Source organism: Leucoraja erinacea, chromosome 8 (genome assembly GCF_028641065.1).
Source record: "Leucoraja erinacea ecotype New England chromosome 8, Leri_hhj_1, whole genome shotgun sequence".
NCBI lineage: Eukaryota > Metazoa > Chordata > Chondrichthyes > Rajiformes > Rajidae > Leucoraja > Leucoraja erinaceus.
The window spans coordinates 70,942,299-70,959,418 of NC_073384.1; the positions used below are offsets into that span (position 1 = coordinate 70,942,299).

The window sequence follows — 17,120 nt, forward strand, 5'->3', positions numbered from 1 at the left end:
GGGTGGAAGGGGTGCGGGGGGGGGGGGGGGGGGGGTTGGGGTTGAATGCCAGATGGTTGGACAAAGGTCAGATATGAAAAAACACAAATATGAGATATGGGGTTGAATTATGCAGCCAGATTGAGGAATATAATGGGAAAAAGGTATAAGTGGATGCAAATTCAGTTGGGGTGCAGGGAAAAGAGGGATGTGAGGGTGAGACGGGGTTGTTTGGAGGCTATTGACCTAAAATTGGAGAATTCAATGTTCACGCCATTAGGTTGTAACCTACCCAAGCAGAATGGGCGGCACGGTGGAGTTGCTGCCTTACAGCACCACAGACCCAGGGTCGATCCTGACTACGGGTGCTGTCTGTACAGAGTTTGTACATTCTCCCCGTGACCTGCGTGGGTTTTCCACGGGATCTCCGGTTTCCTCCCACACTCCAAAGACGTACATGTTTTGTAGGTTAATTGGCTTTGGTAAAATTGTAAATTGTCCCTAGTGTGCAGGATAATGTTAGTGTGCAGGGATCAGTGGTCGGAGCAGACTCGGGATGGGACCTATCAACATCTGCAGAGGTGTGACCACAATCTAATCGGATTGGGCATTTTAATATTCTCCAGAAGATCCATATCTGAGGAAGGATGTGCTGGCATTGGAGAGGGTCCAGAGGTGGTTCACAAGAATGATCCCAGGAATGATAGGGTTAACATATGACAAGTGTTTGATGGCACTGGGCCTGCACTCACTGGAGTTAAAAAGGATGAGGGGGAACCTCACTGAAACTTACTGAATAGTGAAAGGCCTAGATAGTGGATGTGGAGAGGATTTTTCCCACTCGTAGGAGAGTCTAGGACCAGAGGTCATAGCGTTATGGCCCTGTCCCACTGTACGAGTTCATTCTAAGAGCTCTCCCAAGTTTGCCCTGATTCGAACTCGGAGATTTACGGTAATGGCCACTCGTCGGTACTCGGGGCTCTCGTGGACATTTTTCAACATGTTGAAAAATCTTCCCGAGCTTAACTGCCATTAGCGAGTCTTCCCGAGTACCTGCCCTCAGCGTTACGAGCCGCTAAGAGACGTCCCCGAGCTCTGACGTACCCGCTATGTTCATTCTCCGTGCTTACCACAAGTTTGATTTTTTTTTTTTTTAAACTCGGGAGAGCTCTTGGAATGAACTCGTACCGTGGGACAGGGCCATAAGAATAAAAGGACATGCCTTTAGCAAGAAGACGAGGAGGAATTTCTTTAGAGGGCGATGAATCTGTGGAATTCATCCCCACAGGCAGCTGTGGAGGCCAAATAAATGGATATTATTTTAAGGCAGAGATTGACAGCATCTTGATTAGTATGGGTGTCAGAGGTTATGGGGAGAAAGGAGAATGGGGTTGGGAAGGAAAGATAGATCAGCCATGATTGAATAGTGGAGTAGACTTGATGGGCTGAATGGCCTAACTTCTATTCCAATAACCTATGTACGACCTATTTCCAGCTTTTCGATGTTTTAAGATTCTCCATAAAATTTTCCCTATTAAAATTCTTTGCATAAAATCAACAGCTCACTCAGCATACATAAGGCAGTTCATGAATATATCCAAGCAATGACATTCTCCTCCCCACAGACAAACTAAATTCCACAAAAGATGCCCGAGGAGATTAAAATGGTTTCATATGCAAGATTTGCACATTCCACAGGAACGATAGCACTGAGATAATATAACGAATTCCATTCATTATCAAAAGCAGCAAGAAGTTGATAGCTCACTACAAAGCAAACCTGCCTGCACACGCTGCATGTTACTGACAGCTCACTCACATTCCTCCAATGTCATATCATGAAAGCAGAGTTTGCTTTGAAGACAGCATGTACCCACCACTGTAAAACAGGCCAAGAATTTTTACAACAAAGCTACTGAGCTCTCCACAATGCACTTACTAACTGTCCCAATGAAAACGAGACCTCAGGGAAATCAAGAGTGCACATATCCTCCCAAATCTCCCTGACCTCTACAAAGCTCACATGCATCCAAACAAAAATAGATTATGCTTTAATTTCAGAAAATACTTGAACATTTTGTACACGAGTACTGATGGATACGGGCACTGATGGATACGAGTACTGATCAGCAATTCGGTCCTCAGTTGACCCATTGTTGCCCGACCCCTCATTTCATTCTTCTTGGAGTTTAGTTTAGAGATACAGCATGGAAACAGGACCTTCGGCCCACCAGTTCCACGCTGACCAGCGATCCCCGCATGTTAGCACTATCCGCACACACTAGGGACAACTTACATTTACACCTAGCCAATTAACCTACAAACCTGTTCGTCTTTGCAGTGTGGGAGGAAACCAGAGATCTCGGAGAAGATCCAGGCGAAGCACAATCTGCCACAGGCAATGATGGTCCAATAGTACACGACCATCGTAGAGTCTGTCCTCGCCTTCTCCATCATGGTCTGGTTTGGCTCAGCCACCAAGCACGACACCTGGAGGCTGCAGCGAATCGTCCGATCAGCTGAGAAGGTTATTGGCTGCAACCTTCCCTCCATTGACGAACTGTACACTGCAAGGGCCAGGAAGCGAGCGGGCAAGATCATCTCTGACCCCTCTCACCCTGGCCACAAACTCTTTGAATCACTTCCCTCTGGAAGGCGACTCCGGACTGTCAAAGCTGCCACAGCCAGGCATAAAAACATTTTTTTTTTCCACGAGTAGTTGCTCTACTCAATTCTTCTACATGCTCCATTTCTTCCTTCGGAGTGTATTGACAAGGATTTCAAAACTGAAATTCGGAAAAAGTGAAATTCACCTTCAACAACTTTACTCCACTGACAATGCATTAGCTAAAAATGTGAAACTTGATGCCAGTCTGTGCAATCATTTGCAAACTTGCCGGCTTCTAGCTTGCCCTCTTATGGCCGCTTATCATTTATTTCCATTCAAACTAAATGATGGCCAACACAACATTTGTCTTGCTCTGCAGATAGAAAGGCATTTTCCTCATTTACAAAGCCGCCACAATTTTTTTGTACGGCATCAACACTGAACAAAAACATGCTTCCTTGCAAAATAAATTCCAAAAATCTGAAATGGACTTTCACTATTTATCAGCATAAATATGAATGAATTGCAAATTAATAACAGGCTTAGTACAGTTGACTGCACAGTCTTGAGTTTCCAAATAGCAATCATTTTAATCCTGCATCGAACTCTGACCTTTGAAGTATTACAAGAGTTCTTATGATCCAACAGCACTCCACACACACCCTATTGAAATCAACATTTCAATGTTTTCAGTTTATCAACAAATTCAATCTCAGTTCTACCATTAGAAAAAAGGGAAGGCCAATGAAAGTTCACAAAAAAGGACAGTGCTGGATTAACTCAGGTTGGGCAGCATGCCGGGAGGGCATAATGACTTGCAACTATACTTCCAAGTGCAACCATTTGCTGTTGTTCAACTAATGACTTTTGGATTTTATTCCAGTTACAAACCATTCCAAATGGATACCTCCCAGGGAGAGGGGGAGGGGGAGGGAGGGGGAGGGGGAGGGGGAGGGGGGGGGGGGGGGGGGGGGGGGAGGGGGGGGGGGGGAGGGGAGAGGGGGAAGGAGAGGGGGGGGGAGAGGGAGAGAGGGAGAGGGAGAGGGGGAGGGAGAGGGAGAGGGAGAGTTTTTTTTTACCTTGGTCTAACTGTTTCAGCATCAGGGAGCTTCAATATGGCAGTGAATGCACTAAAAGAGAAAGCTTGAAGAGCTCTGTATGCAATAAAAAGAAGATTCTACAACATCCAAATTTAAATTAAAATCTGGCTTAAAATATTTGACAGTGTAATCCAGCCTATTGCGCTATATGGTAGTGAAGTATGGGGTCCGTTCAGTCACCATAGTTATAGTAAATGGGAAAAACATACAACGGAGGCCCTACGTGCAGGATTTTGTCGGAAAATCCTCTGTATCCAAAGGAAAACACCAACAAACGCATGTAGGGCGGAATTAGGCAGATACCCACTGATAATAAATATCCAGAAAAGAGCACTAAATTTTTGGGATCACCTTAAATCTAGCCCCCCAGATACCCTCCAGTTTAAAGCCCTTCAAACACAAGAGGGGAACCCAGAAAAGAGTTCCCTGTGTCAGTTGGTACTGAGACTAACTACCCCTATTCAGTTAAACCCTATCCAGTTAAACCCTGACCGGCCTCAGATCAATACTTAGAAACATAGAAAATAGGTGCAGGAGTAGGCCATTCGGCCCTTCGAGCCAGCACCGCCATTCGATATGATCATGGCTGATCATCCAACTCAGTATATAGTACCTGCCTTCTCTACATACCCCCTGATCCCTTTAGCCACAAGGGCCACATCTAACTCCCTCTTAAGTATAGCCAATGAACTGGCCTCAACTACCTTCTGTGGCAGAGAATTCCACAGATTCACCACTCTCTGTGTAAAAAATGATTTTCTCATCTCGGTCCTAAAAGACTTCCCTCTTATCCTTAAAATGTGACCCCCTAGTTCTGGACTTCCCCAACATCGGGATTAACCTTCCTGCATCTAGCCTGTCCAACCTCTTAAGAATTTTGTAAGTTTCTATAAGATCCCCCCTCAATCTTCTGAATTCCAGCATGTATAAGCCGAGTCTATCCAGTCTTTCTTCATATGAAAGTCCTGCCATCCCAGGAATCAGTCTGGTGAACCTTCTCTGTAATCCTTCTATGGCAAGAATGTCTTTCCTCAGATTAGAAGACCAAAACTGTACACAATACTCCAGGCGTGGTCTCACCAAGACCCTGTACAACTGCAGTAGAACCTCCCTGCTCTTATACTCAAATCCTTTTACAATGAATGCTAGCATACCATTTGCTTTCTTCACTGCCTGCTGCACCTGCATTCCTACTTTCAATGTGTTCAAGAAGGAACTGCAGATGCTGGAAGATCTAAGGTACACAGAAATGCTGGAGAAACTCAGCGGGTGCAGCAGCATCTATGGAGCGAAGGAAATAGGCGACGTTTCGGGCCGAAACCCTTCTTCCTCATCTACTGCATCCGCTGCTCTAGATGTCAGCTGATTTACATCGGTGAGACTAAGCGGAGGTTGGGCGATCGTTTCGCCGAACACCTCCGCTCAGTCCGCAATAACCTACCTGAACTACCGGTGGCTCAGCACTTCAACACCCCCTCCCATTCCCAATCCGACCTCTCTGTCCTGGGTCTCCTCCATTGCCAGAGTGAGCAACACCGGAAATTGGAGGAACTGCACCTCATATTCCGCCCGAGTTGCTTTCCTCCGGTGGCATGAACATTGAATTCTCCCAATTTTGCTAGCCCTTGCTGTCTCCTCCCCTTCCTTAACCCTCGAGCTGTCTCCTCCCATCCCCCCGCCCTCGGGCTCCTCCTCCTCCCTTTTTCCTTCCTCCTCCCCCCCAGCCCCCATCAGTCTGAAGAAGGGTTTCGGCTCCATAGATGCTGCTGCACCAGCTGAGTTTCTCCAGCATTTCTGTGTACCTTCCTACTTTCAATGACTGGTGTACCATGACACCCAGGTCTCGTTGCATCTCCCCTTTTCCTAATCGGTCACCATTCAGATAATGGTCCACTTTCCTGTTTTTGCCACCAAAGTGGATAACATCACTTATCCACATTATACTGCATCTGCCATGCATTTGCCCACTCGCCCAACCTATCCAAGTCACCTTGCAGCCTCCTAGCATCCTCCTCACAGCTAACACTGCACCCAGCTTCATGTCATTGCAAATTTGGAGATGTTGCATTCAATTCCCTCATCCAGATCATTAATCTATATTACTAAAACTCTGTTCTTGACCGGTTTCGGCGATCTGTGCTGCGATTTCCGAGAGAACGCCGCTACCTACGGCCGTCATTTTTGGCCACCTCGCTCAGAGATATTAATGTTTTTACTAAATTCCCCATTCTCTCTGCTGCCCCCGCTTGAGGCAGGGGAAGGGACTATAAAACCAGGAAGTGGTGTGCCTCAATTAGTCTCTGCAAGCTGGAGCTCTGTCAAATTAGTCTCTGTCACTCTGAGCTCTGAATGACACTGAACAAATGTCTACAGCACTGTGAGTACCCTTAATTTGGTTTGAAAATGAAAATATAGTTAGTTTGAAGTAAAAAAGCACTGCCTGCAAATGTTTGTTTGGGTTGAATTAAAAAGGCACTCTCTCTCTCTCTCTCTACCTATCCCTCACTCTTTCTCTCTCTCTCCCCCTCTCCCCTCCTCTCTCTCTCTCTCTCTCTCTCTCTCTCTCTCTCTCTCTCCCCTCTCCCCCTCCCTCTCCTCTCCTCCCTCTCCTCCCTCTCTCCTCTCCCCCCCCTCCTCCCCCCCTCCCCTCTTTTTCCTCCCATCCCCCCCTCCCCCACCGTCCCTCCCCTAAACCCCCCCTCCCCTCCACACAACCCTACCCCCTCCCTCCACCCTCCCTCCCTCTCCCCTACATCTCACCCACCCTCTCAGCACACCCTCTCTCTCTCCCCCGTCTTCCCTCTCTCCCCATCCCCTCCCTCCCCCACCCTTCCTCCCTCCCTAAAACCCCCTCCCCTCCACACCCCCTACCCTCCACCCTCCCCCCCTCCTCTCCTCTCCCCCTCACCCCCCACCTCTCTCCCCCTCACTCACTCTCTCCCCTCCTCCCACACCTTTTCCCCCTCACCAACCCTCCCTCTTACCCTCCCTCTCCACCCCCCCTATCCCTCTTGCCCCTCTCTCTGTGTCTCTGTCTCTCTGTCTCTCTCTGCCCTCACTCTCTCCCCCCCCCCCCCCCCCAACCTCTCTAGATGTGACTGCAAGTTGGGGGCTATGCGTCAGTAGATAGGGTGGTTATGGGGTAAAAGGAGCATATTAATATAATATCAAGGGGGGTAATTAGCGTGAGTGCGGGGGGGGGGGAGGCGGGGGATAGTTAGTGTGTGACGCTGCATGCCGCCTCCCCCCCCACCCACACCCAACCGCACGTTGGGGGAACAGACCCAACGGGTCTGCACTTGGTCTAGTATATATTGTAAATAGCTGGGGTCCCAGCACTGAGCCTTGCGGTACCCCACTAGTCACTGCCTGCCATTCTGAAAAGGACCCGTTTACTCCCACTCTTTGCTTCCTGTCTGCCAGCCAGTTCTCTATCCACATCAATACTGAACCCCCAACACCATGTGCTTTAAGTTTGTATACTAATCTCTTATGTTGGGACCTTGTCGAAAGCCTTCTGAAAGTCCAGATATAACACATCCATTGGTTCTCCCTTATCCACTCTACTAGTTACATCCTCGAAAAATTCTATAAGATTCGTCAGACATGATTTACCTTTCATAAATCCATGCTGACTTTGTCCAATGAATTCACCACTTTCCAAATGTGCTGCTATCCCATCTTTAATTACTGACTCCAGTATTTCCCCTACCACCGATGTTAGACTAACTGGTCTGTAATTCCCCGTTTTCTCTCTCCCTCCCTGCGGTTATATTAGCTACCCTCCAATCCTCAGGAACTACTCCAGAATCTAAAGAGTTTTGAAAAATTATCACTAATGCATCCACTACTTCTGCGGCTACTTCCTTAAGTACTCTGGGATGCAACTTATCTGGCCCTGGGGATTCATCGGCCTTTAATCCATTCAATTTATCTAACACCACTTCCCGGCTAACCTGGATTTCACTCAATTCCTCCATCTCATTTAACCCGGGGTCCCTTGCTATTTCCGGCAGATTGTTTATGTCTTCCTTAGTGAAGACAGAACCAAAGTAGTTATTCAATTGGTCTGCCATGTCCTTGTTCCCCATGATCAATTCGCCTGTTTCTGACTGCAAGGGACCTACATTTGTTTTAACTAATCTTTTCCTCTTCACATATCTATAAAAACTTTTGCAGTCAGTTTTTATGTTCCCTGCCAGTTTTCTTTCATAATCTATTTTCCCTTTCCTAATTAAGCCTTTTGTCCTCCTCTGCTGGACCCTGAATTTCTCCCAGTCCTCTGGTAGGCTGCTTGTTCTGGTTAATTTGTACGCTTCATCTTTTGTTTTGATACTATCCCTGATTTCCCTTGTTATCCACGGATGAACTACCTTCCCTGATTTATTATTTTGCCAAACTGGGATGAACACTTGTTGCAGTTCATCCATGCAGTATTTAAATGCCTTCCATTGCATATCCACCATCAACCCTTTAAGAATCATTTGCCAGTCTATCTTGGCCAATTCACGTCCCATGCCCTCAAAGTCACCTTTCTTTAAGTTCAGGACCCTTGTTTCTGAATTAACAATGTCACTCTCCATCCTATTGAAGAACTCACCATATTATGGTCACTCTTGCCCAAGGGGGTACGCACAACAAGACTGCTAACTAACCCTTCCTCATTACTCAATACCCAGTCTAGAATAGCCTGCTTTCTCGTTGGATCTTCTACATGTTGGTTTAGAAAACGATCCCGCATACATTCCAAGAAATCCTCTTCCTCAGCACCCCTGCCAATTTGATTCACCCAATCTATATGTATTATGTATTCACCCATTGTAAGAAGTCACCCATTATAACTGTTTTACCTTTGTTGCACGCGTTTCTAATTTCCTGTTTGATGCCATCCATAACTCCACTACTACTGTTAGGTGGCCGGTACACCACTCCCACTAGCGTTTTCTGCCCCTTAGTGTTTTGCAGCTCTACCCATATCGATTCCACATCCTTTCTATTGCGTTAATCTCCTCTCTAACCAGCAACGCTACCCCACCTCCTTTTCCTTTCTGTCTATCCCTCCTGAATATTGAATATCCCTGGATGTTCAGCTCCCAGCCTTGGTCACCCTGGAACCATGTCTCCATGATCCCAACTATATATCATATTCATTAATAACTATCAGCACATTCAACTCATCCACCTTATTACGAATGCTCCTTGCATTAAAATACAAAGCCTTCAGGCTTGTTTTTACAACACTCATACAATTATGTTGAAAAGTGGCCCTTTTTGATTTTTGCCCTGGATTTGACTGCCTGCCACTTTTACTTTTCACCTTGCTACCTATTGCTTCTACCCTCATTTTACACCACTGACCCCCAATCACCAGTTAGAGTGAACCAAATTACCAAACAATGTAAAGAAACGTATTTGGAACATTGGGATAAAGAAACCAAAAGCCAAAGCAGATTAGAATGTTACCGTGCCCTAAAAAGAGATGATAAATTGGCAGACCATCTCTCAACTGTTAGAGACAATAAAGCAGAGACAGACCCTCACCAAATACAGGTTAAGTGACCACTATTTGGCAGTCGAAAAAGGAAGACAGAAGAGATTCTGGCAACCAAGAGTAAACAGAATATGCGGCCACTGTTTGACAGATGAGGTTGAAACAGAGGTGCACTTCCTCCTAAAATGCAATAAATTTGACAAAACAAGGAAAGCATACTTTGACAAACTCAGTGTGGCAACCCCCGACTTTAAAGAACTAGATGATACATCAAAACTAAGAATAATCCTTGGCGAAGGAAATACGGCACATCTTGGTGCACAATACGTAACAGCATGCCACAACCTGAGAAGCGGTGAATGACCAACATGCACATATATACGCACACACTAATCGACATTAACTAACACTAAGAAATTAATATTGAATTGCTAAACTTGCTATTGTGTTGTACTGCTGTATTAGAGCTACATTGTTCATGACTGTATTGTAGCAATCATTTATAAAGGGCTATCGGACCTATTGCAAGTTTTTTTGTTTTCAGGGACATATGACTATCCATACACTGTATACTTGTATTTATACTTATGCATTTCAAATATGTATGTCATGTTTTATACTTTGGCAATATAACAATGTTTTTTTATCATGCCAATAAAGTTTTTAAATTGAATTGAGAGAGAGAGAGAGAGAGAGAGAGAGAGAGAGAGAGAGAGAGAGAGAGAGAGAGAGAGAGACAGAGAGAGAGAGAGAGAGAGAGAGAGAGAGAGAGAGAGAGAGAGAGAGACAGAGAGAGAGAGAGAGAGAGAGAGAGAGAGAGAGAGAGAGAGAGAGAGAGAGAGAGAGAGAGAGAGAGAGAGAGAGAGAGAGAGAGAGAGAGAGAGAGAGAGAGAGAGAGAGAGAGAGAGAGAGAGAGAGAGAGAGAGAGAGAGAGAGAGAGAGAGAGAGAGAGAGACAGAGAGAGAGACAGAGAGAGAGAGACAGAGAGAGAGACAGAGAGAATCTCAGAGAGTCTCATGCATGCTTCAGAGTGAGAGAGTCTCACTGAGCCTCTGTTCAAGAAGGGCAGCAAGGAAAATGCTGGGAACTATAGGCCAGTGAGATTAACAGCTGTATTTGGAATGTTACTAAGTATTCTGAGGGATAGAATATACAGGTATTTAGGATACAGGTAATACAGGTATTAGGGATAGTCAGCAAGAGTTTGTGAGTGGGACGTTACGTCTCACAGGTCTGATTGAGCTTTTTGAAGACCTTAGCAAATAGGTCGATGAGGGCAGAGCTGTAGATGTTGTATATATGGACTTCAGCAAAGCATTCAACAAGGTTCCGCATGGAAGGCCACTCTGGAAGGTATGAAAAGGACAAATCCAAGACAGCAATAATGATGAAGGGAAGATGGATCCTGAAAGGTATATTTTTGGCTGTGGAAAAGGTGATAATGAGTGGATACAAGTGAAACTAAGCAGAAAGACAGTAAAGCTAGATGGACCACCAGGATGGGGGAGGGACGAAGAGGGGATGCAAGGGTTACTTGAATTTAGAGAAATCAATATTAATATCGCTGGGTTGTAAGCTGGCCAAGCAAAATTTGAGGTGCTGTTCCTCCAATTTGCGTTTGGCCTCTGTGACAGTGGAGGCCCAGGGCAGAAAGGTCAGTGTGGGAATGGGAGGGGGATTAATGTGTTTAGCAACCGGGAGAGTATGTAGGCCAAGGTGAACTGAGCGATCTGTGCATGGTCTCGCCAATATATAGGAATCCACACCTCAACCAGCACACACAGTAGATGAGGCTGGAGGTGCACGTGAACCTCTGCTTCTTCACCTAAAAGGACTGTCGAGGAAGGAGGTATAGACAAGTGTTGCATCTCCTGCAGTTGCAGAGGAAGGTACCTGGGGGCGGTTTGGGTGGGAAGGGGTACTAACCAGGTAGTTGCGGAGGGAACGGTCTCTGCGGAAAGTGGAAAGGGGTGGAGATGGGAAGATTTGACTGGTGGTGACTAAGGCAGAGATAGATAGATTCTTGATTAGCACGGGTATCAGGGGTTGTGGGGTGAAGACAGGAGAATGGGGTTGAGAGGGATAGAGAGATCAGTCATGGTTGAATGGTGGAGTAGACTTGATGGGCCGAGTGGCCTAATTCTGCTCCTATCACTTATGAACATAAAGTCTTCAAGGAAAGTTTCAAACTTAGCTGATCAGCACCTACTCAATATAGAATATCCAAGGGTATCCAATATAGTGCTCTTGCCCTTACAATATATACCACAGGGACAGCACTGGTTATAAAAATTGTTGAAACCACTGTGACATAACTAGGGTTGACAAATGAAGAGCTTTGAAAGAAGTGGTTGGAGCCAAGATGATTTGTTGGTCAAGAGAGTCAGATGGAAAAACTAATGTAGTCTATTATCAATCATGTGTTTTATAAGGGCAAGGGCATTATATCGTGCATTCGTGAATGTTCAATATTGATTGGATGCCGAGCTGCTCACTTTGAAACTTTCCTTGGAGACTTTTGGCACAAATCCATCAGTAGATGCCGAGGATGACTTGAAATCTAAATGCGGTTGGCAAGCTAAACAGAAGATGTATAGGAGTAAAGAAGTTCTTCTGCAGCTGTATAGTGCTCTGGTGAGGCCACATCTGGAGGATTGTGTACAGTTTTGGTCCCCTAATTTGAGGAAGGACATCCTTATGATTGAGGCAGTGCAGTGTAGGTTCACGAGATTGATCCCTGGGATGGCGGGACTGTCATATGAGGAAAGATTGAAAAGGCTAGGCTTGTATTCACTGGAGTTTAGAAGGATGAGGGGGATCTTATAGAAACATATAAAATTATAAAAGGACTGTACAAGCTAGATGCAGGAAAAATGTTCCCAATGTTGGGTGAGTCCAGAACCAGGGGCCACAGTCTTAGAATATAGGAGAGGTCATTTAAGACTGAGGTGAGAAAAAACCTTTTTCACCCAGAGTGTTGTGAATTTGTGGAATTCCCTGCCACAGAGGGCAGTGGAGGCCGTCACTGGATGGATTTAAGAGAGAGTTAGATAGAGCTCTAGGGGCTAGTGGAATCAAGAGATATGTGGAGAAGGCAGGCACGGGTTATTGATAGGGGACGATCAGCCATGATTACAATGAATGTCGGTGCTGGCTAGAAGGGCCGAATGGCTTCCTCCTGCACCTATTTTCTATGTTTCTATGTACAAGAAACAGAATAACTGGTCTCAATCAATTCAAATCGTTAGCAAATGCACACGTTAGAAAGATGAAAGCATGTCAGTAATAGTAGCAAGACGCCATGTCATACACACATACCTGATCTCCATCTGATGATATCACCAAACTCATTTACAGGACTTGTGTGGTCAGCACTTCCTCCGCCACCAGCAACCTTGGCCATAATAAACGCTGACGCAGCCGATACCCACAGATGGGTCCGAAAAATGTCAATCTTCACATCGACTTCTTCCAACTTTCTTTATGCATCGGTTACGTTTGCGCTTCGGGTAAATTCTTCAACAGCTGAACGATTAGGAGAAATACATAGTGTTACACCACGGAACATGCCATTTTGGTAAACAATGAAAATCTACCATTACAGTGATTACAAATGTATATACTTCATGCATTTGGAGTTATATCCCTTCAATTATACTGACTCGTCAACAAAACATGTACGTCTTTGGATGTACCATTCAATATAAACATGTACTATTCAATATAACATACATTTAAAAAGTACTCGTAACTTCAATATGTCATCAGGCACATTGATAAATAAATCGCTTTTAAAATAGTTGCCATTTGACTCAATTTTTAAAATTTGTTTTTGCACAATTGTATGCAAATGGTAAAAAAAAAAAGCAATAGTGGTGTGGGGTGGAGACAGAACTCTCCCAGGACAAGCTGAAAGGTACAGTGGAAAAAACAATGCCATTTTGTCATATTCATACAGTGCCCTCCATAATGTTTGAGACAGACCCATCATTTATTTATTTGCCTCTATACTCCACAATTTGAGATTTCTAATAGAAAAAAAATCACATGTGGTTAAAGTGCACATTGTCAGATTTTATTAAAGGACCACTTTTATACATTTTGGTTTCACCTTGTAGAAACTACAGCTGTATTTATACATAGTCCCTCCATGTCAGCGCACCAAAATGTTTGGGACACATGGCTTCACAGGTGTTTGTAATTGCTCAGGTATGTTTAATTGCCTCCTTAATGCAGGTAAAAAAGAGCTCTCAGCACCTAGTCTTTCCATCACCTTTGGAAACTTTTATTGCTGTTTATTAACATAAGGACCAAAGTTGTGCCAATGAAAGTCAATGAAGCCATTGTGAGACTGAGAAACAAGAATAAAACTGCTATAGACATCAGCCAAACTATATGCTTACCATAATTAACTGTTTGAAACATCATTAAGAAGAAAGAGAGCACTGGTGAGCTTACTAAACGCAAAGGGACTGACAGGTCAAGGAAGATCTCCACAGCTGATGACAGAAGAATTCTCTCTATAATAAAGAAAAATCCCCAAACATCTGGCTGCAGAAGATTTCATGAACAGAAATACAGAGGCTACACTGCAAGATGCAAAGCAATGGTTAGCCGCAAACATTGGATGGCCAAGTTACAGTTTGCCAAGATGCACTTAAAAAAAACAACCACAGTTCTGGAGAAAAGGTCTTGTGGACACACGAGACAAAGATTAACTTATATCTGAGTGATGGCAAGAGCAAAGTATGGAGGAGGGAAGGAACTGCTCAAGATCCAAAGCATACCACCTCATCTGTGAAACACGGTGGTGGGGGTGTTATTGCCTGGGCATGTATGGCTGCTGAAGATACTGGCTCACTTATCTTCATTGATGATACAACTGCTGATAGTAGTAGCATAATGTAATCTGTATAGTGTATAGACACATCATATCTGCTCAAGTTCAAACAAATGCCTCAAAACTCATTGGCCGGCAGTTCATTCTACAGCAAGACAATGATCCCAAACATACTGCTAAAGCAACAAAGGAGTTTTTCAAAGCTAAAAAAAATGGTCAATTCTTGAGTGGCCAAGTCAATCACCCGATCTGAACCCAATTGACCATGCCTTTTATATGCTGAAGAGAAAACTGAAGGGGACTAGCTCCCAAAACAAGCATAAGCTAAAGATGGCTGCAATACAGGCCTGGCAGAGCATCACCAGAGAAGACACCCAGCAACTGGTGATGTCCATGAATCGCAGACTTCAAGCAGTCATTGCATGCAAAGGATATGCAACAAAATACTAAACACGACTACTTTCATTTACATGACATTGCTGTGTCCCAAACATTATGGTGCCCTGAAATGGGGGGGGGACTATGTATTAACACAGCTGTAATTTCTATATGGTAAAACCAAAATGTATAAAAATGGCCTTTAATAAAATCTGACAATGTGCACTTTAACCACATGTGTTGTTTTCCATTACAAAGCTCAAATTGTGGAGTACAGAGGCAAATACCGCCCTCTGAGGCAGAGAATTCCACACTCACAACTCTGTGTGTAGACTACTCACAACCATACAGGCAACACCCCGGTCGGTGACCATGCGGCGATAGCCGAGTCACCGGCAGTCGCCTAAGAAAATAGCCTGTGGGACAGGACCTTAAGGAATAGAGTCCCAGCCTACTCAACTTCTCCCTGCAGCTCATACCCTCTAGTCCAGTCAACATCCTCGTAAATCTTCTCTGCACCCTTTCCAGCTCGAAAACAGCTTTCCTATGACATGGTGCCCAGAACTGAGCACAATACTCTAAATGGGGCCTCATCAATGTCTTATACAACTGCAACATGACCTCCCAACTCAAGGATTGACAGCTGCAAGATTGACCATGCCGATGGCAACTTGAACCGTCACCAAAGGCCTATGTTCATAAAAACATAGAAAATAGGTGCAGGAGGAGGCCATTCGGCACTTCGAGCCAGCACCGTCATTCATTGTGATCATGGTTGATCGTCCCCTATCAATAACACGTGCCTGCCTTCTCCCCATATCCCTCGACTCCACTAGCCCCTAGAGCTCTATCTAACTCTCTCTTAAATCCATCCAGCGACTTGGCCTCCACTGCCCTCTGTGGTAGGGAATTCCACAAATTCACAACTCTCTGGGTGAAAAGGTTTTTTTCCCACCTCAGTCTTAAATGGCCTCCCCTTTATTCTAAGACTGCGACCCCTGGTTCTGGACTCACCCAACATTGGGAACATTTTTCCTGCATCTAGCATGTCCAGTCCTTTTATAATTTTATATGTTTCTAAAATATATATATACACGCAGATGACACAACCATCATAGGTCTCATCTCGAACAACAACGAAACAGAATACCGCACTCAAACACACAAAGCAGTCACTTGGTGCACAGATAATAACCTCCTACTCAACACAACAAAAACACACAAACTTATCATTGATCTCAGACGTAAGGCACAACCCAAGACCCCCCTACTTATCTCAGGCGAACCCATATCCACCACTGACTCATTCAAATTTCTTGGCACTCATATAAGCAATAACCTCAAATGGAAAATCAATTCAGATCATTTATAAAAAAGCCAACCAAAGACTTTTCTTTCTCCCCCAGCTCAAGAAGTTCAGAGTGAGGAAACATCTCCTAATCCGATTTTACACAGCCATCATCCAAAGCATGCTCACTTCATCAATAACAGTCTGGTACAGCAGTTTAGACACTCACTCCCGTAATAAACTACAGCGCATTGTCAACAAAGCATCCAAAATCATCAGCACTCCCCTCCCATCAATAGAATCACTCAATCTCAAACGGTCCGTGTCAAGGGTGAAGAAAATCATTTCTGATCCCTCCCACCCAGCTCACCACATTTTCCACCTGCTGCCGTCAGGAAGGCGCTACAGCTCACTGCCCGCCAAAACAACACGATTTAAAAACAGTTTCTATCCACATGCAATTCGAATTCTGAACACTCTATGACAACATCACATAGCCACCTTGTGCATGTACTGTATACTGTATGTTGTTGTGTTTTTATGTTATGTTTGACGGGAATCAGCCTATCAGCCTATTGTATAACATCCTGTACTGAACCTGAATTCCACCAGCTTGACTGTGTGGTCATTAAATAATCTAATGATATACCCCTCATCCTTCTAAACTCCAGTGAATACAAGCCTAGTCTTTTCAATCTTTCCTCATATGACAGTCCCACCATCCCAGGGATCAATCTCGTGAACCTACGCTGCACTGCCTCAATCACAAGGATGCCCTTCCTACGCTGCACTGCCTCAATCACAAGGATGTCCTTCCTTGCGTTTCACACCAAGACCATCTTCAAAAGTTAACATCCCAACTTTCACTTCTGTAAAGGACGATTCAAATTTGAGGTCACACCCATGCTCTAAAATATACTCTGCAATGTAAGCATTGGAAAAAACAAAAATCTGAATTTACAGGATCACCCAGTAGAACAATAGTGCAAAAAGAAAAGACATTGCCATTCATAAGTTACAGAATAAGTAATAATACTTCAACAAAGAAGAGGAAACTTGAGCACCAAGGTCAAAGGTTCCTGTGTCTAAGTATTAATAGTGAGATTATAGCAAATAAATAGGCGACCACCATAAAAGGGTGAATGAAGGGAGTTATAAAATTGTTGAAACCACTGTGACATATCTAGGGTTAACAATCCACTGTGACATATCTAGGTTCAAGAGCTTTAAAAAAAAAAAGTGGTTGGAGCTAAGATGATTTGTTGGTCGAGAAAATCAGACGGAAGAACTAATGTAGTCCATTATCAATGATGTGTTTTAAAAGGGCAAGGGCAGTACATCTTGCAGCGGAAAATTGGTGGCCACCAGGAAAGGGTGTGGGAAGGGAGTTCAGGTAACCACTGTGGCCATTTCCCTGCTACACAGGTAAACCACGT

The 17,120-nt window shown here is 44.5% G+C and overlaps 1 protein-coding gene across 1 annotated transcript in view; it reads right to left on the reverse strand.

The window, feature by feature from the left end:
- utrn (utrophin) overlaps positions 1-17,120 on the reverse strand; it is a 382,291-nt gene that overhangs the window by 344,562 nt on the left and 20,609 nt on the right. Inside the window, 1 exon segment of the mRNA XM_055639965.1 lies at positions 12,497-12,703. Coding sequence (XP_055495940.1) covers positions 12,497-12,581 — 85 coding nt within the window. The 5' untranslated portion in view covers positions 12,582-12,703.